At 51.7% G+C, this 24,602-nt stretch overlaps 1 protein-coding gene across 1 annotated transcript in view; it reads left to right on the top strand.

Moving 5' to 3' along the window:
- GRHL3 (grainyhead like transcription factor 3) overlaps positions 1–23,288 on the top strand; it is a 34,056-nt gene extending 10,768 nt beyond the window's left edge. The window contains exons 2-16 of the mRNA XM_059065596.2: positions 1,024–1,210; positions 3,111–3,172; positions 5,214–5,559; positions 5,817–5,890; positions 6,349–6,502; positions 6,707–6,818; positions 8,015–8,109; positions 10,340–10,498; positions 11,090–11,168; positions 11,290–11,423; positions 13,140–13,174; positions 14,380–14,468; positions 15,317–15,402; positions 17,915–17,979; positions 22,334–23,288. Of these exons, the coding sequence (XP_058921579.1) occupies positions 1,024–1,210; positions 3,111–3,172; positions 5,214–5,559; positions 5,817–5,890; positions 6,349–6,502; positions 6,707–6,818; positions 8,015–8,109; positions 10,340–10,498; positions 11,090–11,168; positions 11,290–11,423; positions 13,140–13,174; positions 14,380–14,468; positions 15,317–15,402; positions 17,915–17,979; positions 22,334–22,448 (1,792 nt within the window). The 3' untranslated portion in view covers positions 22,449–23,288. The remainder of the gene's footprint in view (positions 1–1,023; positions 1,211–3,110; positions 3,173–5,213; positions 5,560–5,816; positions 5,891–6,348; positions 6,503–6,706; positions 6,819–8,014; positions 8,110–10,339; positions 10,499–11,089; positions 11,169–11,289; positions 11,424–13,139; positions 13,175–14,379; positions 14,469–15,316; positions 15,403–17,914; positions 17,980–22,333) is intronic.
- The last annotated feature ends 1,314 nt before the right edge of the window (positions 23,289–24,602 follow it).

Here is a 24,602-nt window from a genome sequence, read left to right as displayed (position 1 = left end):
TAACCCACTAGCTGGGACCTTGGGCAACTCTCTTGACTTCTTGGAGCTTCAGTTTCCTCATGTATAAAATAGGAAAAATAATAGTACATGCCTCACAGTGTTGTTGTGAGAATTAAATGAGATACTCCATGAAAAGTGCTTAGCTCAGTGCCTAAAACATGGTCAGTGTTCAATAAAGATTAGACATTATTTTTATCATCATCATCATTAATCTGTATTGTGTTCCTATTCCTGGGACACTTGCCCTACATATCTGAGTGATGTAATCCCCCATGCTGAGTGTCCCCAACTAAAACGTCTGCCTCCTCCAAAGAGTCTTTCCTGATCTCTTGCCTTTGAGCCTATGTGGCTTGTATTTGTCCAAATTCTCAGCGCAGTGCCCAGGTTCTGCCTGCCTGGGGGTGCCCTGCCGCATTCCACTCCAGTTCCTGGCATCTGAGCAGCTGCTCGGGCACTCGACAACAAATGTTGGTCTGAAATGCCATTTCCCAAGAGCAGGTTCTGCCTATGGGCTTCCTTGCTCTGGCTCTTTCTGTCCCTCACCACACTCTCTAAGTTGAAATGATCTCCAGCCTTCTGTGTCTTTCTCGGTCTTGAGGAGAATTTCATCAGAAGAACTCATGCTGAGTTACCTGGAAATTTTATTCTTTGCAGCTTGTCACTGTTATTTCCCATCCTTGTTACACTAATTCCCCTTGAATAAGTATCTACCATGGGAGCATTTTACTGAACCTTCTCTGAAGCCTTGTGAGGTTGGGATTACAGTCTTCATGTTGTAGATGAGGGAACTGAGGCCCCAGGTCTACAGCTGCTACACGGTAACATTTGGTGGTGACCCAAAGCGTCTGGCTCCTGAGTTTGGATACATTCTACTGCTCCACCTGCCCAATGATGACAGAAGAAGCAGTTTCAAGTTTTCAAGGCTGGTAACTCTCTGAATTCCTGGGTGTTGCTCTGAGGCTGACCATTCACAGAACTTCTGCTGGGACAGCCTAAATTTGACCTTCCTTACTTGCCTTTCAGTTTTAGATCTGTACGGCTGCTAAAGAACGACCCAGTTAACTTCCAGAAATTCCCCTACACTAACGAGGATGAGGCCTGGAAGACCTACCTTGAAAATCCCTTGACGGCGGCCACGAAGGCCATGATGAGAGTCAATGGAGACGATGAGAGCGTTGCAGCCCTGAGCTTCCTCTACGATTACTACATGGTACGTTGCCACCTCTGGGCATGCCCCCCTCTAACTGAATGTGTGTCTTCGCTTTCAGGCCTCACGGCTCACTAGCCCACCATGACCACCCCTAACCCCTCACCATGTTCTTTCACACCTCTGGGCCTTTGCACATGCTGTTCCCTCTGCCTGGTACCCTCCCCTTTCCCCTAGCTAAACCGTACTCTCAGCTTTGGGCCTCAGCTTCAATGTCAGCTCATTCCACCGGAGGTGAGGAAGGCTTTCTGGGGTCTCCCATTCTGTGCCTTCTTTGGGCACCCTCAGCAACCACCATCCTTTTCCTTGAAGCTATCCTTAGAAACTTGCTGTTTGTGCATTTATTCCTCCATCTCCCCCATGACACTGAGCTCCTGGAGGGCAAGAATCATGTCATGATCGTTACTGAGCCCCTAGCACCCCATACTGCCTGCCACACAGTGCTCAATACATATTGATTGAATGGATCAATGCCTTGGCCTTACACACCACAGCCACACCCCCAACCTACCATCTTCTTTCTGCCCCTATACCTTAGGTCATCCCAGTTGCCCTGTGTCATCCCCACCTGCCTATTCTAACCCCACCACCTAGAACATGCCTTTTGCTCTTGAATCCATTCCCTTCTTTCAGGGCCCTTCCCAAGGCCAACCTTCTCTTGGAAGCCATGCTGCCATATCACTTCTCCCTCTCCTGAGTGTCTCACTGTCGTTCATACCCTGGGGACAGGCTCTGAAGGTGACGCTTGCAGTGTTTATAGCGATATAGTGTTCCGGTGAGATACACCTGCCCCCATCTTCCCATCCCAGAGCATGTAAGATTCAGAGCAGCATTATGCATAGTAAAGACGTGATCTCATGGTGTGGAAAGAGCACCAAGTGGGGAGTTGGAGACCTGTTCCTACCACAAGCTGGCAACGTGGCTTTGGGCAATATCGTCCTAAAGGGGACCACTTACCACTTCTTACTGAATGCTGGTTACTGTGCCAGGTGCCTTTCCTCATGCTCTTCCACGGGGTGAGACTAGGAACCCAAGCGTTGGAGTCACTAGGCTGGGTTGGAGACCTTGTTCTGGCTTTATTAGCCTTAGGGAAAAATGACCTGGATGTTCTAAAATACAACAATATTATGATCATAATCATGAAAGGTAACATTTACATAGTCCTCTCCATGTGTCAGGTGCTGGTCTAAACCCTCACAACAGTCCCAGCGGGTGGTATTACTATTATTATTCCTGTTTCACAGACGAGGACAATGAGGTGCAGAAAGGTTAAGGGACTTGTGCAAGATCACACAGCCAATATGTGGCAGATCTAGGAACTAAACCCAAAAAGTCCACACTCCTAATCACGAAGATGACGGAACCTCTCTTGGCTTCAGTTTCCTCATCCATATAATGGGGGTAACATTAGTAGACATCATAGAGTTGTTGTAGGGATTAGATTAGAGGACATAGAGAAGGCACATAGCACAGGGTACAGTGCATAGGAAGTACTCCATTAAAAAACAGTGAACATTATTTTTATTAATAAATCTTCACAATCCCCTTGAAGTAGAGTTCATAATCCCCCACTTGACATATGAAGAAACTGAATCTCAGAAAAGCACAGTCATTTATCCAGAGTCACACAGCACTTTGAAGTGGTAAAGCTGGAACTTAAGCTAGGCCTGCTTGACTCCAAATTCCATGATTCCTAACTGCTAATCTTGGGCTACTTCTCCCCACTCTGTAACTTGGGGCTCAGACTAAATGATGGCCTGACAATTCGAAGGACTGGTGGGTTTTCTCCCCGTGACCAAGGTAGCTACCCTGCCTGGCCAATTCCCCCAGAGGGGGTTGAGGCTCCTAACAGCCAGATCTTACCCAAGAGCCATGCATAAATCCTTCCTTCCTCTCCTCTCAGGGCCCCAAGGAGAAGCGGCTACTGTCCTCCAGCACTGGGGGCCGGAACGACCAAGGAAAGAGGTGAGGCTCGCCGGCGCCACCATCTCTGTCCCTTTGCCCACCCCCACCTCTAGGCCCCTTATCCCCTGGGCACAGGAGATACAGTCCCTAGGGCCCACCGTACTCTTAGGGGCCCACGAAGGCATTGTAATCTATTTTAAAGTCAGAAGAAAACAATGAATATGATCCAACCTGGGTTATATTTGTATTTATACCAATGCAGTTGTAAAAGGTTTTTAAAATATTTTTATGGAGGAAGGGATCTATGAAGGCAAAAGAGAGTAGGGCCCACAGAATCATAGTGAGACCTTGCTTGAACACACAGACACACACACAGACACACACACACAGACGCGCGCGCGCACACGCACACACACACACACACACACACACACACACACACACACACACACACACACACACACACATCCTAGCTGCCTGCAGGCCATGTGGGCTGGAGTTTACTGAAAACAAACTTCAAAGCCATAGTAGTGGAAAAGCCCTGATGGAAGCTTTTCTGTTCTAGCTCCAAAACCCTCCCTGCAGCCTCAAGGGGAGGGGACACCTATGTTCCCGTATTTCTTTCCCTTGGCTCTCTTGGGCCTCTGCCTGGCATTAGTGCCTCGGGGCACTGATGTTCCTTTTCTTGTAGAAAGCAGCCCAGGCCATGCTCATGGCCAGATGGGCACTGGAAGGACCCCGCCCCCCTTTCTCCACTTTTCCTTTCCCCCCACTGGGCAGGGCTTCTGATGGGAAACCTTCTAGTCTCCTCTCTGCCTTCGAGAACATCCAAACTGCTAAGGCAGGCATTGCGACTCTTGCAGCTACCTCAGGGTCCCTCCACTGCTAGAAACAGTAGGCTTTGGTGCAGGAGACTTTTCTCAAAACTAATTTTTTAAAATGTTGTTAGCTTTTCTGATTATAAAATAATACCTACTTGTTATAAAATATTCAAACTCTGTAGAAATGTACAAAGTAAAGAAGGAAGGAAGGAAGGGGAGGAGGGAGGAATGAACTGGTAGATTACGTAATATATTTGTTCATAGGAAGAAAATTGTTTATAGGTGTATGACAGTTTTAGGGAAATTATGAATAGACAAGTAGAAAATTATAAAATGAAAAAATTCGTTAATATCATAATTCCAATAACAACAAAAGTTGTTCTAAGAAAAGTTATAGTAAAATATTTGGCCAGCCAGGAAACAATATTTGTATAATTATAATAATTAAATTATCTATTGTAACTATTTTAAAATTTAGTTTACTTTTTAAAAATAAATTTGGTGTAGTAACAAAATAAATATCCATACTGGGGCTGGGCATTGAAAAACAGAAGTATGGTGGTGGGAATGGAAGACTGGCATAATTAAAGGAGAGCACCCACTCATAATAGAATCATCTTATTATAAGGTCTGTGTGTTCACTCAGTGTCTCTGATTCTGTGACTCTCTGGGCCTTATGTATGAAGATAGGCTATCTGGCTCTTTTTACAACCAAGTGAGGACCATATGTAAAAATTCTTTGGATTCTGTAAAATTAAATGCATTAAAGACACTGTTATTTTTGCTAAAAAAATAAAGTAAAAAAGTAAGTTTCTTGTAATCCTACTTCCCTGCCCCCCTTAATAGTTTGGGGTATATCCTTTCAGACCTTTTTCTCAATGTACATTAACTGTACTCACAAATACCCACTCTTGCCCACACCATGGATGACTCAATACGGTTTTTTTTTAGTGTGGGGACATTTGACTCTGGATAAGAAATAAATAATTAAACTTTCAGTTTTTTAAATTACCAAGTACTGTAATGGATAAAGCAGACATTTGCCCCCTGAACTCTGAGCCTGTAATTGGTTCCATTCTTGACACCCTCCTCCCTACTCTCCCTGTGACACACTGGCTTGCTGCAGTATCTTGTTTTACACATGTTGGTAAGACCTAACGTTACAATGGATTAAAAGAGGTCAGTATGTCAGTGTGATGGTCACCCTTCAATCCAGCCAAGGAACCCCCGCCCCTCAGAGAGAAGAGGTGCACCCACCTATCCCTCCTGTCTCTCCTCAGGTACTACCATGGCATGGAATACGAGATGGACCTCACCCCCCTTGAAAGCCCCACGCACCTCATGAAATTCCTGACAGAGAATGTGTCTGGAGCCCCAGAGTACCCAGATGTGCTCAAGAAGAATAACCTAATGAGCTTGGAGGGGGCTGCACCCACGCCAGGCAAGGCAGCTCTCCTCACCCCAGGCCCCAGCAAGCCGGAAGCTGGCTCTGTGGATGGCTACCTGCTGCCCACCAATGATGTGTATGATAATGGCTCCCTCAGCTCCTTGTTTGAGAGCATTCATGGGGTGCCTCCCACACAGCGCTGGCAGCCTGACAGCACCTTCAAAGATGACCCACAGGAGGTGAGGGCCCACCCCCATATCCCTCACAGCATCCCTGGGTCTAGTCACACGTGTACGGAAGGAGAGGAGACGGTGAGGCAGTCAGAGCTTTGGAATCCATGGGAGAAAGAGTTCTTGAGCTGAGGCAGGGCTGCCATGTACTGTTGTCCAGGTTGTACACTATACAACCGTCACAGTTGTATGCAGTGGCCCTGGGCTGAGGTCCCAGCAGAACTGAATGTGGTCATTTATTTTCCCTGGATTGTGTTTCTCTGCAGTCGCTGCTCTTCCCAGATATCCTGAAAACATCCCCGGAACCCCCGTGTCCAGAGGACTATCCCAGCCCCAAGAGGTAAGTCAGCCTCCCTGGCCCCTTGACCACCTGGGCAGTGGGCTGCAGAAAGACCCTACTGTTCCCAGAACAGGCATCATCAGTGAATGAAAAGAGGGGAGTGAAGGCACATAAAAGAAGAGAGTTGTTTCTATACCCCTTTCCTGGGCTGTGACAAGGACCTCAGAGCTCAGCACCCTGTTAGAAAACCAAGGTTCTGTTGTCCTAGTCTTCCCTATAATTTTGTCACCCCTCAGGGTCTCTGGTTTCCATTATTCATTATTCAGGAGGATTGTGGCTCAACAAAGCCATTAAATAGAAACTCTGAAAAAGAGGAAACTGAGGCCCCAGGAAGTAAAGTGATTTACTGAGGTCACATAGTAAGGCCATAGCAGAGCCTCGGGCTTCCTGCCCTACTGCCCTTTGGGACACTCCTGCCTGGGAGCCCAGCCTCACTCTCCTCTCCCTCCTCCCCGCAGTGACTTTGAGTACACCCTGGGCTCCCCTAAAGCCATCCACATCAAATCGGGTGAGTCGCCCATGGCCTACCTCAACAAGGGCCAGTTCTACCCTGTCACCCTGCGGACCCCAGCAGGCGGCAAAGGCCTTGCCTTGTCCTCCAGCAAAGTCAAGGTACTTGGGCAGTAGGTGCGGGGTCGGGTCAGCCCTGCCTGCTAGGGACCCCAAGGAGAGGGTGCTGTTGTGTGACTGCCCATTGCCACGGAGTGGGGGAAACTAAGCCAAAGGGCTGGGCCACTTGACCCGGGCTCTGGCAATGGATGAGGCTGCCTGGGCCTCTTCTGAGGCTGGGGGTCACAGTGACTGCTGTGCTTGCAGAGTGTGGTGATGGTGGTCTTCGACAACGAGAAGGGCCCGGTGGAGCAGCTGCGCTTCTGGAAGCACTGGCATTCCCGGCAACCCACCGCCAAGCAGCGGGTCATCGACGTGGGTGAGAGCCCGCCCGAGCCCTCCGTTGGGGTTTGCAGGGATTTGCATCTGTTGGCTGGAAGCAATGACCTCTTTTCTGTGTTGCTTTGGGGTAAACAGGACCCTGGGGACCCTAGTAGTGTCAGATAAATACACCCCTGGGATGTTGAACTGCTTGTCCCCATCAGGGGGCTTGGCCAACTGAGACACAAATTCATAACAGTGCAGGCAGTGGGTGATTTGGAAGGCTTGAAGCACAGTGCAAGCGCAGTTCTGCCTTGGAAGCTGGAACCTTTGGGCTTTGTCAGAGGGAAGGGGACAGGGGCAAGGCCTTCTGTGTGTGCCACCTTGTCCCGGGCCCCGAGACGAGTGGGAGGCACAGTCCATCCTCAGATCTCCAGGTTCTGGCTCTGTCACTGTCTTCCTGGCTGTGTGACCTGTGTTACCTCCCCTTCCTGGGCCTTGGTTTCTTCAGCTGTCAACTGGAAAAACAGACCTGCCTGCCTACAGTGCTGTTTCTGCCTTGGAGCCACGTGTACTAGAGAACATAATACAAATAGGGATGATTCGGTGACTTATCTGAGAGGCCAGTTAGTAAAGTGGTTAGGAGTCTGGGTTCAGGAGGCAGACAGAGCCGGACTCCAGTCCTTACTCTACCTTTTATTAGCTGTGTGACCCTGGGCAAGTGACCAAACTAATCTGAGCTTTATTTTCCTCATGTGTAAGCTGAATATTCATAGCATTGTTGTGAGGATTAACTGAAGGCTTGCCATATTGTAAGTGTTCAATAAATGACAGTAGTACTATCATTTATTTAATATGACTAGTTCAATACTAGTAGTACTGGTACTACGACTTTTACTATGGCTAGTACTACCACTATTACTGCTATTATTACTACTACTACTACTGTCCTAAATCACAATCCCATGAAAAATATAAGCTCCACCACAAAATCATGAGGGCCCTGGCCTAGTTGGCAAAGTTAAGGAGTCCTTCTGGAGTTTGGACAGATCTGCTTCTCAGGCTGGACCTCAGTTTTTCCACCTGTAGCCCAGGGCACAGTAACTAATTTTCTCCCTGCATTGAAGCATGGTCCTTGGGGGTAAGGATACAAGTCCCTGCCAAGAACAAGGCCCACCCCCTAGATGACCCCTCCCCATGGGGCCCCCAAATCCCTTCCCTTCTGACTCTCCTTCTGGTCTCCCGTGGTTTCAGCTGACTGCAAAGAAAACTTCAACACCGTGCAGCACATTGAGGAGGTGGCCTATAATGCGCTGTCCTTTGTGTGGAATGTCAACGAGGAGGCCAAGGTCAGTGCTGGGGGCATGGCCAGGATGGGGCTAGGCTGCCAGGAAGTCCCCATCCTGGGAAAAGGGCTTGCCTGTACCTAGGATTGTGGCAACTGCTCCCATGAGGGCACCAGTGGAGGAGGCAGGATACATAGTGGTGGAGAAGCCAGAAACGCTGGGCCCACTTCCCAGCTCTGTGACCTTGGACAGATGCCTTAGCTGAAAATTGGGGTGAAACCATAGCACCAACTGATGGGTTGGCGTGAGGATCAGGTGAGACAAGGAAAAGGTAGAGCACAGCCTGGCAGATAAGCAGTGGCTGTTGTTAATTAATCCAATCCACCTATTTACCAGATAGGAAAACTAAGCCTTGCGCGTGGCCACACAGCAAGCTGCTGCTGACGCCAGGTTTCCTGACTTGTGGGCTAGTGCAGAGTGTTGCAGAAGTGCTTCAGAGTCTGGTAGACGAGGACCATTACCTCACTTCTTGGGCACATAGGAAGGGAAGAATAACCTGCCTCCTAGAGTTGTGGTGAAGATCCTATGAGATCGCGCATGTCAAAGAGACAGGCACGATGCCAGGTCCCTCGGAGAGGCCTGAGAAATGGAGCCTCTGGTGATTTTTTTTCGCACCAGTGATTAAGCCATTTAGTGCTTGAGACCAGGCTTAAACTCACCTGTGCTCAGTGTCCCTCTGTGTCTTGGTTTTCTGTTTGGACAGGTGGCATCATGGAAAGGGCACTAGTCTGCGAGTTGGGGACTCGAGTTGGGTAACGCTGGGCCTGTCCCTTCACCTACCTGGGCCAGACTTACCCCATCAGACCAAGGTTGGGTCTGGCTCTTGGCAAGGGCCTTTCTGGCCTAGAAAAGCTGGGGACCTAATCCCTGTCTCCCTGGCTTGCCTCATGGGGTGGTCCAGGCTGCCTGGAGAAAATGGAGGTGAAGAGACTCTGAAAACAACAAAGGGAGGCACAAAGGCGAGGGATTATTATTATTCAAACAGACACCAGGGACTGGGGGAGGAGCTGGGGCCTCCAGTTCAGGGAGGGGGGGAATGAGTTTCGTGGGAAGGGAGAGGTGGGTTTCGGTTGGGATTTTCTCACAGCCTCTTAAGCCCCCAGGCTTGGGTCTTTCTCAGGCGTGAGCTGGGTGGGGGCTGCATTAGGGCTGAGCTGGCTGAGGGGGAGGTATGTCTGGCATGCACCTGTGGGCTTGGCCCCCCCAGCCAGGGAAGGAAGGGGGTCTGCTCAGGTACCACACCCCACCCCCACTTGTGCAAGTCAGGGTCATTTCCAATGGAAATGCCCCAAGGAACAGGGGCCAGCCTGGAGTGGGGTCTAGCCTAGGGTCCCACGGAGGAGTCAGCAGTAGGCAATCACTAGGTGAGCTTGCCAAAAGATGCCCAACTAAGACTGACCCCAGGCTGCCATCAGCTGTACATAGGCTTCGGGTTGAGACTCCAACTGTCCCAGTTACAACAACAGTTACAAAATATCCAAGCCCCCTAGATGTTCTACCAGCCTCACAGCCACAAGAGGTAGGTTTAATTTTGCAGATTAAGATTTTTTGCAGATAAAGAAACTGTGGCCCGTGAGATTAAAGGACTTATCCAAAGCCACATGGCTTGAGTGGCAGAGGTCTAAGTGGCCCGATGTCCAGGCTCATTCCACCATGTGGCAACGTTAACAAGTCACATCCATGCTCAGAGCCTCCATTTCCTCAGCTGTACAGTGCGGGTGACTGGTTCAGCTATGGCTAGGGCTGGTGGTTGCCGTGCAAAGGGGCAGTGTCTCACTCTCTGTGGCCCAGGGCCAGTAGGAAAGTGGTCTTCTGGAGCTGGCAGGGAGGGGGATTTGGCCCTTCTCTACCTCCTTGCTCTGAGTTGCAATAAAATGGGCTCTGGATTTTAAGCTCCTAAAGGACCCTTAGTCTCCCTCCCAGGGCCTTGATCCTTTGGGCTGCCCTTGGCACTCTAGTGGAAGCTGCATTGTCCACTGATGAAGACCTGAGCCCAAACTCCGGTTCCCTTATACATTCCCTGTGTCGCCTTGGGACAGCTGCCACCCCTCTCTGAGCATCAGTTTCCCCGTCTGTAAAAGAGAGGTGGTGATGTTTGCCTTGCAGGGGCGTTGTGAAGTTAAGGGTACCCACCAGGGACACAGCAGGCTCCATAATTATACAGGGTGGTTATGGAACAGCAGGCCTGGTGACCTGGGTCAGCTGTTTAGCTAGCTCCTGCATCTGTCCCCAGGTGTTTATCGGCATCAACTGCCTCAGTACAGACTTCTCCTCGCAGAAGGGGGTGAAGGGTGTCCCCCTGAACCTGCAGATCGACACCTACGACTGTGGCTCAGGCACTGAGCGCCTGGTACACCGAGCTGTCTGCCAGATCAAGATCTTTTGTGACAAGGTGGCTGCGGTGGACCCTCTGCTGGGCCCTGGGAGGGAGAAGGGCCAGCCCCAACCTGTGCATCCTCCCCAGCCATTCTGGGTGTGTCTGTCTCTGTTTCTTGCTCTCTGAATGTCTCTCCCTGTGTGCTTGTCATTTATCTGTCTTGGTTTCTCTATGTATATTTTCCTCTGCTCTCTGCATTTCTGTCTCTCATCCCTTCCTCTTTCTGAAGATCTCTTTCTAGATCTCTGTAAATAGTTCTCCAGGTTTCTTTTTCTCTGTGTCTGTCTGTCTTTTTCACATTTCTCTTTCTTCTTATCTCTCTCTGAGTCCCTTTCTCTTTTCTGTTTCTCTCTCTGTTCCTCTCTCCCCACACCTCTCTGTCTCTCTCAATTTCTTCTTTCTCCGTCTTTCTATTTCTCTGTCTCTCATGGTCTACCTGACCTCAGGGCTGGGCTGCACTGGGCTGGGCCGAGTGCTGGTACCTTCCCATCTCCTGGTCTCACTCTGGGAAGAAAGCAACAGCAGAGGGCTGGCCCACATCTAAGAGGCAAAGCAGCCAGCCTCTCTCAAGACCATCGATGACCCCCTTTCCCTTATCCCCCACAGGGGGCGGAACGGAAGATGCGGGATGATGAGCGGAAGCAGTTCCGGAGGAAGGCCAAGTGCCCCGACTCCAGCAACAGTGGTCAGTGCGGGTGGCTCACAGCGGGGCTGGGTCGGGGCGAAGGGAACAGGAGACTAGAGGGCAGCGGTCACAGGCGCGAATGGAGGGACCTCAAGGCACAACGCCTTCCTCTTTCCATCAGGCATCAAGGGCTCCCTGCTATCCGGCTTCCGGGGCAATGAGACCACCTACCTGCGGCCTGAGGCCGACCTGGAGACCCCGCCAGTGCTGTTCGTCCCCAACGTGCACTTCTCTGGCCTGCAGCGCCCTGGAGGGGTGAGGGTCTCGGGCTGAGAGAGGGTTGTGGCCCCTGGGTGGGGCTGTCTTAGCACAGACCAGCCGGGAGCAACCTGCTGCTCAGCCCCTCCAGGCCAGTTTAGATGTTGACAGGCCCTGATATCATCAAGTTATCTTTATTGAATCCCAGGGGACTAAAAGTATGTATATATGGTCATATAACTTCAGTGACCTTTTCTACTGAAGAGAAGAATGTTAATAAAGAAATGGACTTCATACCCATTGAAATGTTCACTCCTGGAGCACACACAGGGCAGGTTTCTAATATCTGAGTCCCAGGTTAGACTGTAGCCGCGTCAAACCTGGATGGATAATAATCGTCACAGCAATACTTGTGAGCGTGCACTTTACTCCAGGCGCTGTTCTAAGTGCTTTCCGTGCATTGTCTCCTTTAGCCCTCACTACCTCCCTGTGAAGTTGATAGTATGATTCTCCCTGGATTTCATGGCATGGAAATTGAGGCTTTGAGACCAAAATTACATAGGACGTGGCAGAGCCAGGATTGGGACCCAGGCAACCTGGCTTCAGAAACAGTGCCCATTACCATGAGTTACACCACCTCTCAACACAGGGAGCCATTTACCAACCACCTTGACCGGCCGGCGGTGCTGGGCCCAGCCTTTTGCTGCATTGTCTCGTTTCCCCCTCACCTCACCTGGGCAGCCCAGCCCAGCCCAGCCATCCTTTGAGGTAGAGACTGTTATTCCCATTTTCCAGGCAAGGTCACTCAACAAGTCCATGGCAGAATCAAGACCCCAGAGCCAGTCTGTGAGTTTGCTTCCATATTAAACAATCTGACTGTTGCCTTCCACTGAGCTCCCACCGTTTAGGTGGGAATGTTTGCAGAAATGGCCCTCGGTGTACAGATGTGTTCAGTGCAGTGACTTCAAACAATAAGATAGATTACGGTGCTGAAAGAGCAGCCAGTCCTGAGGTCAGCCCTGGCACACATTCAAAGCCTTCTCTATGTCTGCCGCAGCCCCTTCACTGCCCTGAAGTAGTTCTGTGGCCCCCCATAGCGCAGGAGGCTGCATTAACTCACTCTCTCTCCGCAACCAGAGGCCTCCAGGAGGGAGATGACCACTTGGTCTCAAAGCTCCCCTGTGGGAGGAAGAAGTGGGGCACCGTGCTCGTACCTGTGAGCCTGAGAGAGGGGACCAGGGGAGCCGGAGGAGGAGAAAGCCTGATTCTGACTCACAGTCCGGCCTCCCGTGGTGTGTGACCCCGGCGACTCTGCCCCCTCGGGGCCTGGGTGTCCTACCTCGTAGGACTGGCAATGGCTGCACCACGTAGTACAGAGCCAGGCACACATGAGGGTTCAAAAAGACCGCCTCTTCCTCTTCCACTTTTTGCCCCAGCTCCAACTACCTAGTTACCAGCTGCAGGACAGTCTGCAGTTCCAGCCCTTCTGGGCATGCTGGGGCTCAGATGGCACTCACTGATCCTGCCACCTTTCCTTAGCACCTCGTGTGTTCACTGAGTCCTGACTCACCCAACTGGGGCTTGGGACTTCCTTTCAACTCAAGGTCTCAGCTCACTTGAGGGGACACATCTGAGCAGAATGAGCTAGAAAGCCATTGAAACTGCATCCCCCGTATCTCCCCACAAAGACCGTTCATCCCAGAAAGCCTCCAGCAGCCGAGGGCACTCTCATCTTCCTGTATGTGCTGGAAAATGTCTTTCTCTTCATTGCAGGCAGTGCCCTCAGCAGGACACAGCACCTCCAACAGGTACGGAAAGAAGCAGCCAAGGGCCTCACCTCCCTGCCTGTCCCCCCTTTACTGCTCGTAAGCTCCCAGCCTGCCCTTCCCTTTGCTGTCCCCCAAGCCAGAGGCTGGGCCTGGAGGAAGCAGCCTTGAGACTCTGCCCCCAACCCCCAAGCTAGACGCATGCTCCTTTCTCACTGAAATTGCCTGAGTTTTTATGGGTTTGTTTTATTTGAAAAGTTGGAGAATCTTTGGCGAGACACCTGCTTGTAAAATGGGAAAGAGAAAGCCTCTGAGATGGTGGTACAGATTCGGAGAGTAAGGAGGGGAGCTGTATGGGAGGACTTAGGGGAATCAACCCCGTGTCCCCTCCCCCACACCCACCAGACTCCAAGAGGCCAAGGGGGGTGGCCAGGGCCCCTTGGCCCTTCAGCCCAGGATGGACCTCCACGTCATTGCCTCTGTCAGCCACGGTCCCTTCACCTCTTCGAGCCCCAGCTAGAAATCTGTCAAAGGAGGAACACGGCCTCATGAGGATGAGGCAGATATGAGAAGCGGAATGTAATCGAATCTTTGTAAATGGGAAAGCACTTTATGAAGTTCATGTATTGTTGATATCAGTCTCCTCCTTATAAACAAGAAGTACTTTTCATAAGTTCTTTCACACCAAATTATGTACCAAATTATGTCACTTATTACCTCACAACAGCTTCAGTGAGTCAGGCAAGCAGGGGTTATTGCTCTGCTTTATAGATGAGGAAACTGAGTCTCAGAGGAGGTGAAATGACTTGCCCACGGTCACACAGCTTTTAGGAAGCAGAGGCATGCTGGAAGCTAAGTCTGACTCACTCTAAAATCCACAAGCCTCCCTCCTCCCACTGACTCACGTCCAACTTGGTTCTTTCAAAAAAGAATAATATTGATGATGAAACGATAGTCCATATTTATGGAGGGTCTGCTGTGTGTCACACTGTTCTAAAAGCAGTGTGCATTATCTCCTTCAGCCTCACAACTTTATGCAGCACCCTGCTGTAGATGGGGACACTGAGGGGCTGTCACCCTGCTAGAGAGGGGCAGGGCTGGGATTTAAACCCATGCAGTCCAGCTGCAGAACCTGCTCCTGCAACCTCTGTCCCACTGCTCTGTGCCCACCCTCATAGGCTCTGCTTCACCTCTGGGGCCCCTCAGACTCTGGGTTCCTCACAGGCCTCTCCCTGCCATCCCCACAGGCTGCCTCTGAAGCGCACCTGCTCACCCTTCACCGAGGAGTTTGAGCCTCTGCCCTCCAAACAGGCCAAGGAAGATGATCTACAGAGAGGTAGCCTCACTCCCACCCCATCTGTCCTCTGGTCCCACCCCCAGCCCCCCATGAGGCCTCCCCAAAGCCTCAGACTGATTCTGATCCAGGCAGCCAGGGCAGCGCCCACCCCAGCGGGGAGAGCACGAGGGGCTGCTTTACTCCCTGGAGTCTGGGGCTGGGCCAGGATTTGAGTGAGGGGGTGGAGCAGGTAAGGGGGGCATCCAGGGTGCCTGGAGAGACAACCGCGGAGCTGGGGGGCTTCTGCCTCTGATCTTGTTTGAACGTGGGCGTCCTGGGGCAGCTGGTAAGGCAACAGGCTCATGATGTTGTGCAGGTCCTCCCCACTTTCTCTGATGGGGGTAGCAAGTGGGGTGGGTTTTCAGTACCTGGCTTTCTGTCTTTGACACAGTAAGTCTGTGACTTCCTGAGAGAGGGGTGCTGTAGCTGACCATCGGGAAGAAACCAGCCAGCAAGCAAGATCAAAAGCTTCCAGCAACCTGGAACTGAGCCTTGCACCCCACTTGGTGTTATAGCAATACTGCCCACAACAACTCTGTGAAATGGCGGAGCTGCCCCCATTTTCCATCTGGAAAAAATGAGGCTCAATGATCTTAAAAGAACTTCTTCAGGGTCACAGTGCTGGCAGGCGGCAGAGCAGGGATTCAAAACCCCCAACATCAGCAAAGTCTGAGCAAGTGTGTGGGACCTGCAGAGCCAGGCGGGCTGATTCCCAGCTGGGCACAGACCCTCTGCAAGGGTCTGCTCTTTTTGCGGAAATCAATCTAGGTTACAAATAATATTTTTTAAGATTCTCCCACCCCTAGATGTTCCCTTGCGCCACTAAAAGCCACCCCTTTGCTTCTCAGTGCTGTTGTACGTGCGGAGAGAGACTGAGGAAGTGTTTGACGCCCTCATGTTGAAGACCCCGGACCTGAAGGGCCTGAGGAGTGCGGTAAGAGGCCTTGTGGACCCCGCCCTCCCCTGGCCACGGCCCTCTCTGCACTCCCATCTCCCCCGACTCTTCTCGCCATATAGTTCCGATTTCCCACAGGAAGACTCTGGAAAGGAATATGCTGGAACGCTGGCTTTCTGGCGGCCCATCCGTCCCACCCATCTGAGGGCGCCTCTGGGGCCCTGCTGGTGGAGGTGTGCCTCTGAGATGTTATCTCCCAGCCAGAACCCGGGCTCCACCCTGGGAGTCGCACACACCATAAATCCTCCTTAATCTGATGGCTGCTGTCTGACAGGCCAGAGCTTTTTGTTGGCTTTGCAAACCTGTTTCTATTTTAATGGGAATGAAACCCCAAAAGGCCAGGCCCCAGAGATACCCTTTTTTCTTTCCCAGAGGGCCTCATTCCTCCAGTTTGTGGTTGGACTGGGGGGGGGGGCGGCGCTGGCTGGGGCAGCTGAAGGTGGTGTCTGGGCAAGGAGACCTTCCCCAACCCCCCAAACCGCCAGAGAGCAGGTGAAACAGCCCTGAACAAAATCCACAGCAGCTTTGTGGTTCAGCTAAAAATTGAGCAAACACAGCCTCCGCCAGGGCCAGCTGTTTCAAGGTCGAACCACACAGAAAATCCAGATGGTTCTAAGATGTCAGGTTGGGGAAGGGAAAATGAATCAAGTGATAACATAGCTACCTTTTATTGAAGACCCACTATGTGTCATGCATCTTGTCAGGCATGCTGCATTTGCTAGCTCACCATATTCTCTTGAAAACTCTGAAAAGTGGGTACTATTAATGATCTCCTCATTTCCCATAAGGAAATAGCCTCCCAGAGGTCAGGTGACTTGCCAAGGTAACTAGAAGTGACAGAGCTGAGGTTCCAGCCCAAGCTCTCTCCACTCGGCTATGTTATCCTGTTCTCTTCACATAGCATCAGCCCTGCTTGGCACCAGCCCCAGGAAGTTGGGCTCACAAAAGGCCATTAATGTCACTAGAATATAGACTCAGAATCTTTGGGTTGGACAGTACCTTAAAGGGTCAGCTCCCCATCTGGTGCCCGAGCTCTCTCCTCAGTAGCTCTTCCAAGTGGGTGCCCGCTCTTGACTTGCATACTTCAGGGATGGAGAGCTCATCGCTTATGGGGCAGCCATACAGAGCAGTTGTCTTTGTACAGCATATAGTTAGAAAGCTCCTAAATTCTTGCTTAGACTGACTTGAGATCTTCCTGATAGCCTCTAGCCACATTGCCTGCCATTAAGATAAGTAGTCTAAGAACTTTTCTTGCCTGGCGAGATCTCTGTCAAGGCAGAGACCAGTTGAGGAGCTGAATCGGCTCCTCTTCCTGAAAGGCCCAGAGAAGACAACCTCAACCTGAAGCTTGTTGTCTGCGGTTCCCTGCAGCTCCAAGGCAGCCACTAGTACTAACCAGCAGCATTTGACCGAGCTTTCCGCAGGGATGGCGCTGGGCCGGGCCCTTGACATAACCGTCTCAATTCCTGTGCAGAACCACCTGTGTGTACATCCCATCATGACACCCATTTTACAAATGAGGAAACTGAGGCTCCCTGAAGTAAGGTGACTTGTTCAGAGTTCTGCAACCCCAGGTGGTGGAACTGGGACCGGACCAGTTCTGTCTGCCCCACAGGAGACTTCAGGAGGTCTGGGGAGAAATGGGCTGACTGTGTGAGCTCAGCCACGTTGCTGAGGCCTCTGAGCTGCAATTTCCTCACTTGTAGACTAAGCTCCGATGTTCTGGGATGTGATGGGGACAGGAAATCTGGGTTCTAGGCTAGGCCTTGGGTGCATACCTTATCTTCTTCAAGTTCAGCATCCTCACCCATCAAATGGGGTAAATAATTCCTGCTAGAAAGGGTGTTTGGGTTATCCACCCCTCCCCACCCCTCACAATAGGACAAGAGCATCTCTGTTGCACCACTTCTGAAGTAATAATGACCATTTATTTGAGTACTGACATTTATTTAGTACATACCAGGAACTGTCCTAAGTGTTTGACATAGACCAATTCATTTAAATCTGTCAACAACCCTATGATCTAGGCACCATTTCCATCTCCACGAGTGGTCTGCACAGCTGGTCAGCTAGCTGGTGAGTGGGGAGCCCTCAGCACTGGAGCAATCCAAATGTCTGACGATTGGCAAGGACTGAGGGAAATGGCAGATGACCTTTGGAATCGTTTACAACCACTAAACGTGCTGTTGGTCAAGAGTTTGTTGTGATATGGGAAGGCTTATAACATACAATGATAAGTAAAACTATCTACGTGGGACATAAAAATACCCGTGTACATGGCCAAAAGGCAGGAAGGAATACACTCGGATGTTATTAGTGTTTATCTCTGGGATACAGGATTATGGATGAGTTATCATTTTCTTCACTGTATTTTTCTACAGTATGGGTATATATTACTTTTATAATCAGGAAATTAAAAGTCATGATAGAAAAGACTGGTATAAACCCAGTTTTGGCAACAGATGGTGAATCTCCTGTCATCCTCTTCCAGATCTCTGAGAAGTATGGGTTCCCTGAGGAGAACATTTACAAAGTCTACAAGAAATGCAAGCGGGGGTAAGTGCCCAGCACAGCTCCCCCCCCTCACTCCCCCACCCTGCCCCTTTCCTTCTAAAACGTTGGCTCAGGGAGCTCCCAACAGGTTCGCCCTGCCTGGTAGAGGCCTGCTGCCTGGAGCTGAGCTGTGTTTTGTTTTGTTTTAACATCTTTATTGGAGTATAATTGCTTTACAGTGGTGTGTTAGTTTCTGCTTTATAACAAACTGAATCAGTTATACATATACATACGTCCCCATATCTCCTCCCTCTTGCGTCTCCCTCCCTCCTACCCTCCCTATCCCACCCCTCCAGGTGGTCACAAAGCCCCGAGCTGATCTCCCTGTGCTATGCGGCTGCTTCCCACTAGCTAGCTATTCTCCGTTTGGTAGCGTATATGTGTTTGTACTTGGCTTTGTGGAGAGGTAGAGGCGATGTGGAGTTGGGGTGGAGAGCGCCCTGTCAGTCTCTCTCTGTACCTGCGGAGACCAGACACTGATCACTGTTGGGAAGGAAAGGAGTGGGAGACAGAAGCGAGGGTCTTCATACACCACCTCCTCAGGGGGAGAGGGAGGCACAGGGCCACATGTCAGAAGTAACCAAGGGAACCAAGTCATTTGACCATAATGGCAATGATGACAGTGACTATCATCACTTAACCACCTACTGTGGCCACGTGCCAGGCCGAGCTGGTCGCATTTAACCCTCACGGCCGTGCCATGGGGTCGGTACCATTACACACATTTTACAGATAGGCAAGTTGAGGCTCAGAGGTGAGAAGCAGTGTTCAGAGGGGCAGGAGCGGTGGAGTAAAGACACAGAAGCAGAAGGGCCCAGCAAAGTTGCTACCGGCTGAGTCAGAGGGTCCGAGAAAGAAATGGCTGGCGATGAGTCTGCGAAGGGAGTTGTGACCGGACGTCATTTTGAGGGAGCCCAGCCAGGGATGCTGCACAGGCCTCCTCCATCTTCAAGTCTGGGTGAGGCAGGAGGGAGTCAGGCTTTACCTTCCAGGGGGCCGGGCGGTGACCGCCACCTGCCACGGGCTCCACAGGATTAGTGCTAGGGACCACAGTAGCCTTTGCTCTCTGCCCAGGAGATCTCTCCTTGGCAGGGGTGGCATGGGGGGCTGGAGTTGGGGGGGCCACGTGGTGACGGCCAGCGTGGGGGCCCCTGTGCAGTGAGGAGTCGTGACTGCCATTCCCTGCCTGGAGGACCCTGGACTAGGGCCCCGGGAAACACCCCTAGCCCCTCCCCGCCCCCGCACAGCTCGGCCTGGTCCTCCAGCTCCGGAAGCCTATCTCCCGCTAGTCTTCGTGGCTTTTCCTGGAAGGTGCTCAGGCTTTGCCCTGTGGCTACTGTCTGTGGCTCTTCTCTCAGGGGACTGCAAAGTGAGGCATGTTTTGTACTCAAGCTGAGGGCCCATCCAGTCAGGCCCAGGGGCCACCTCCTTCCTCACAGACGGGCCTCCTTCCCTCCCCTTTGGCTCCCACCCAGCCTCCCAGAAGGGCCGGCGGTGGGGGGAAGGTGTGCAGCCCTGCAGCCCCTGGGAAAGGATCGTTTGGTTTTGGTTGTATGAATGTCTAGGGTTCTTTGTGTATTTTTTTCCTTCCAAGTTTCGGTTTCAAACTGGGAACTGGAGCTCACATGCTCTGTGGAGCGGAATCCATCTCATAGCGGAGGGCAGGCTCTGCTTTGCCCAGACAAGCCCAGCCCCACTTCCCCTTTGGTGCCAATGTCCACACCCACTGGCTGCCACCCCGCCTGCCATCGCCGTCCTCTCTTACAGATCCCACCTCAGGCTGCGCCGAGGGGCTGCGAAATGCCCTGTGTATGATTGCGTACAGAGATGCCCCATAGCCCCACTGGCTGAGTTGCAAGTCTTTCCCTTAAGCCCCAGCCAGATATTTCAACTATAATTATAATAACTTCCATCTGTGGAGCACTTCCTACATGCCAAGTGCTGGGTTAAGTAACTCCCAAGCATCATCTCGTTGACCATTTGAATTTGGTGTGATTATTTCTACAGATGAGGAAACTGGGGTTCGGGATAGTCCCAGGGTTACAGAGTTAGTGCCTGGCAGGAGGAATCATGGCCTGTCTGAAACCCATGCATGCACCCACTATTTTATCTTGCCTCCTGCTTGTTCCCTTAACCGCTAAGCAATGTGCAAATAAAGGCTGTGGCCAGGCCAGCAGATTTATATTTGCCCAGCTCCATAGCCCAGGGCATCACCCAGCGGCCCTTCAGAGGCACCCACACCCCATACACACCCCACCTATGCAACTTCAGGCCTAGGATTGTCTGCGATGCCTAAATGAGAAGAACCCCCAAACGCTGTTGGGAGAGCAGAGGCAGGCTCATTTGCTGCTTCCCTCATCTGAGGGATAGGAAGTTGTAATCACTGGCCTCGTTTCTTTTCACAGAACCCTCCAGAAAGTCCTCTGGACAAAGGTAGATATAATCAGCTTTACAAGCACCGCTGAGTGTGCTTGAAAGATTAACAAATACATTGTTTTTGCTGGCGGCTGGCCAGGGGTTCTATGCGAACTAGGACAGAAGACAGCCAGAAGCTGGCAAGTGACAGGAGGCCCACATTCTGGGACAGCGGTTCCTGACAAGCCTCTGCCTCTAGGGCCCGGTTGTCATTGACCTCTGAGAGGACAGGGTCTGTGGGCCTGTCTGGGATCCCCCTGTGCGCGGGCATGCGCTCTGGGCCTTCGGGGAGGCCCTGCCCGAGAGTAGGCCTTCAAGTTAGTGCACGTAGGGCGCTTAGTGCCTGGCACCTGAAGCACTCAGTAAATGCCACTATAGGAGACTAACAAGCACCAGCACTGACAAAGCGCCCACCCCTCTGCCCCAGCCCTGGTCTCCTCTGCTCTGTTCCCAGCCGGCAGCTCCCAGACAAAGATCCCTCTGTGAAATGAAGGAACTGCACACAGGACCCAAGGAAGCAGGATCTTATCATTAGATGCTGGCAGTCAGAACCCAGGCCTCGGAGCCTGAGTCCAGACCTCCTTCCAGAAAGCAGCAGATGCTTGATGCTACTGTAGAGACAACTGGACATGGGCCGTAGGCTTCAGCCTACTGCTGTCTCCATTACACCTACTGATCTGGGGGATTTGGGGTCGGGGCACAAAGCCACTGCCTCTCCTGGGGTCCCTGGGGAAAGCAGACGGCTGGCTACCTGCCAGGAGTAGTAGTCTGGGATTCTCACCACCCTCCCTCCTGTCCCGCTTAAATAATCTTGCATTATCTTGAACTCTCCCCCAGCCCTGGATTTTGCCTTCCTTGTATATGCCACTTCCTAACTTATAATTATAGGGTTTGGGGTTTTGTTGTTGTTGCTGTTTTTCTGAAAAAATGATGCAGTGGAAAGAGACAAGAGTCCAGATTCAAATTCCAGTTCTGCCATCTCTTAACTGTGTGATCCCAGGCAAATGACTTTGCTCAGCTACCCCATCTATGAACTGGGGTAATACAGTTATAAGGAACCATTCTCCCGGGCCCTAGTAGATTCAAAACTCCTGGAGGGCGGGACCTAGGATCTCTATGTGGCCCTTGTTTTTGTTTGGAGCAAGGTCTTGAACATGGAGAGAGCTCAGCAGATGCTGGTGAAGTGGATGGAGGGGTGGATGGAGGAAAACACCCGCCCCCATTACAAAGAGGAAGTTGCTGTACTCAGGTCAGGTCACAGCCCGGTGGGTCCTTCACTGGGGAGGCAGCTCCTAGAGGGGTGCCCTTGGCTACACTATGGCTTTGACCCTCTGCAGAGGGCCACACCCACGGAGGCTCTGTCCCTCTCAGGTTGGCCCAGGTCCTTGCCTGAAGACTGTGGGGGGAGAGACAGCCGAGCCCCTCAAGTCCATGATGCCATCCCTGAGATTTCAGCTTCCTGAGGTGAAACTGAGGGGGCCTTGCGTGGCACCTGCTTGTGGATCAGGCGGGCACATCTGAGTGACACATCGCAGCCACCTGCTGAACCCAAACGTCACGGGTCCACCCGCCACGCCTCCTGCACTTGAACTCACACTCCGCGTCCGAGTGCTCAGTCTGGCCCGGTGACTGAGGCGCACTGTGCTGGTTGCTCAAAAGTGTCCACACTCGTGTGTGTGAGGAGAGGCAATCTGGTGCAGTAGGTGGGCGTGGCTGCCAGCAGGCCTGGGCTCGGCCACTGGGGAATTGTGTCCTCCCCTGTAAAGTGGGACAGTGAGTGCCTACCTTGTGGGTTGTTATGAGGGTCAGAGAGAAAGTCCAAGAGGTGCCTGAAGTGCCGGGGGCGCCCGAAAGGTAGTAACCATTACTGTCCCCCTTTACTCAGAGGCCCTGTAAACAAGGGGCCCAGCTCATTGTATGCACACCTTCTCCTCTCTTCCAGAATCTTGGTCAACATGGACAACAACATCATCCAGCATTACAGCAACCACGTCGCCTTCCTGCTGGACATGGGGGAGCTTGACGGCAAGATTCAGATCATCCTTAAGGAGCTGTGAGCCCTGAGCGTCCACAGCCTCAGACCTCCTGAAGTGGACTCCAGGCGAGGAGCCAGCTGGGAAGTGGCCCCGCGCCGCACGCCACCTCTCCGCGTGCCTCAGCGCTGTTACTTGAATGCCTTCCCTGAGGGAAGAGGCCCTCAAGTTACAGACCCACAGACGTCAAGGCCAGGCAGGGCCCTGGGAGGTGTCCTGGTCCGAACCCTCATCTCGTGCTTGAATCTATTCTCGGAACTGCCGGCCAGGGCCTGCCCAGCCAGAGACAGTGTCATGTTGGTTAACAAGCCCAGTCGGCTGTTTCCTCCTCGGAAGACCTTCTCTACAGCCCCCTTCCCGCGGGCTGCCGTTCGGATGGGGGAAGTGGACCCCGTCTCCCCAGGCTGACTTGACTCTTCCCGTTCTCGACTCTTTCATCAACTTCAGACCAAGGAATCCTCACCCTTTGGTCAGTTAGTTAACTTGAAAACACTGGATTTTCAGTGCAAATGACTTTTAAAAGACACTGTAGTGGATCTACTCCCCTCGTGGATGGGCTTCCTCAGCACTAGACAGCAGTCAGAGCCGACTGGCTGGGACAAAGTGGCCTCGGTGTAAAACGACCGCCATGCCTGCTCCCTACTGTATACATTTCCTATTTACAATTTTCATTTATGTTTTATATATATATAAGTATATATTGTATATATATGCAACATTTTATATTTTTCATGGATACATTTTTATCATTTCAAAAAATGTGTATTTCACATTTCTTGGATTATTTTTTTAGCTGTTATTCAGTTATGCATTTTGTATACTCGTATGGTATTTAGTAATAAAATTCTACGTATGTATTACTTCAAATGCTACACTAGTTCCTTTTGTGAAAGTCTTCCAGAAGGAGAGGGTGAAAGTAAACAAGTCCTCTCTCCTTCTCTATCCTGTAAGTGGTTTGCCTCGAACTTGAAGGGTGCTAGTAAGTGCTGGGCCCTGGTGAAGCAGAGGTCCCACCATGGAAGGTGGCCGGGTCCTGATGCCCAGCCTGTCCTGTGTGGCCTGTCCTGTGTGGTTCCACAGGCTGAACGTTATGACGTCAGGAACACTGACCCTGGAGATGAAGAAGTCCCAGGATGCCCTTTCCAGGGACCTCACAGCCGGGGTAGTGGGCAGAGCCCGGGGCCGGGAGCCGTGCGACCACGCTCTCCTGCCAGTCTGCCCCCATGCTCTCGACCAGCTCACTTTGCCTGTTGCCGGCTCCTACCCGCTCACAGACGTGATGATCCAGCCGTCTCTCCCCGACTCTGAGGTCAGTGACGTCCCGTCGGTGTGTTGGAGGGAGTGTTTACACCGCGGGAACTGACAAATGCTACAAATCAAGGCCTTATTTTCCCTAGAAAACAAATGGCCAATCAGAGCTTCCTCCCTCCCTCGTCCCTTCTGGCTTACCAGCACACCACCAGCTCTAGTCCTCAGCTTCTTTGGCTGTAAAATGGGCGCAGCTGTAGAATGGGTCATCAGGTAGCTATCACATTTGGAGCCCCAGGGTTCACTGGTGGGTCTCAAAGGCCCCTGCAATGTGGAGGAGGAGACAGCAGGCAGCCCTTGGGCATCCTCCCCAGACTCAGTCACAGCAGCTCTGCTTTCCTTCGTTTACATACTAAGATTTCTCGTATTAACTTTTGTCTGAACTAAACTTAAAAAAAAAGAAGTATGAAAACCGTGGATGTCTCCAAGGACCTTCCGGCTCTGACAGGAGGTCTAGAGTCCTAATTCCCAAGGCCCTGTGGCCAGGACTCAGGTCAGGTAAGTGAGGCCCTAGCCTCAGGTGCAAAATTAAGGGAGCCGAAGAGCTCAGTAATCAAGTTAAATCACAGTCCAATGCAATGCTTTTTGAAATTAAGGCCAAAAAAACATGATAAAATATCAAAACTTGGACATGAGGGTCAGGATTACTGATGTTTCCTGTGGCCTCTCACTCCAGTACAGCTTGCCTGGTGCTGCTGCAGCGACGCCATGGCGCACCCAGAGCTGCTCCGGCCACCCCGGGCCTCGCTGCCACGTCACCCTGGGCGCCGCGTGAGGGTGAAGTGGCAGAGTGTATGCAGAGCATCAGCACGCGGCCAGGCACACAGAGGGGTTCCGCGTCTGTTCGTTTCCTTCCAGAGCCGCCAGAAG

The sequence above is a fragment of the Kogia breviceps genome, chromosome 1 (assembly GCF_026419965.1).
Source record: "Kogia breviceps isolate mKogBre1 chromosome 1, mKogBre1 haplotype 1, whole genome shotgun sequence".
NCBI classification, from domain to species: domain Eukaryota; kingdom Metazoa; phylum Chordata; class Mammalia; order Artiodactyla; family Physeteridae; genus Kogia; species Kogia breviceps.
This window is presented reverse-complemented; position numbering and strand designations above follow the sequence as displayed.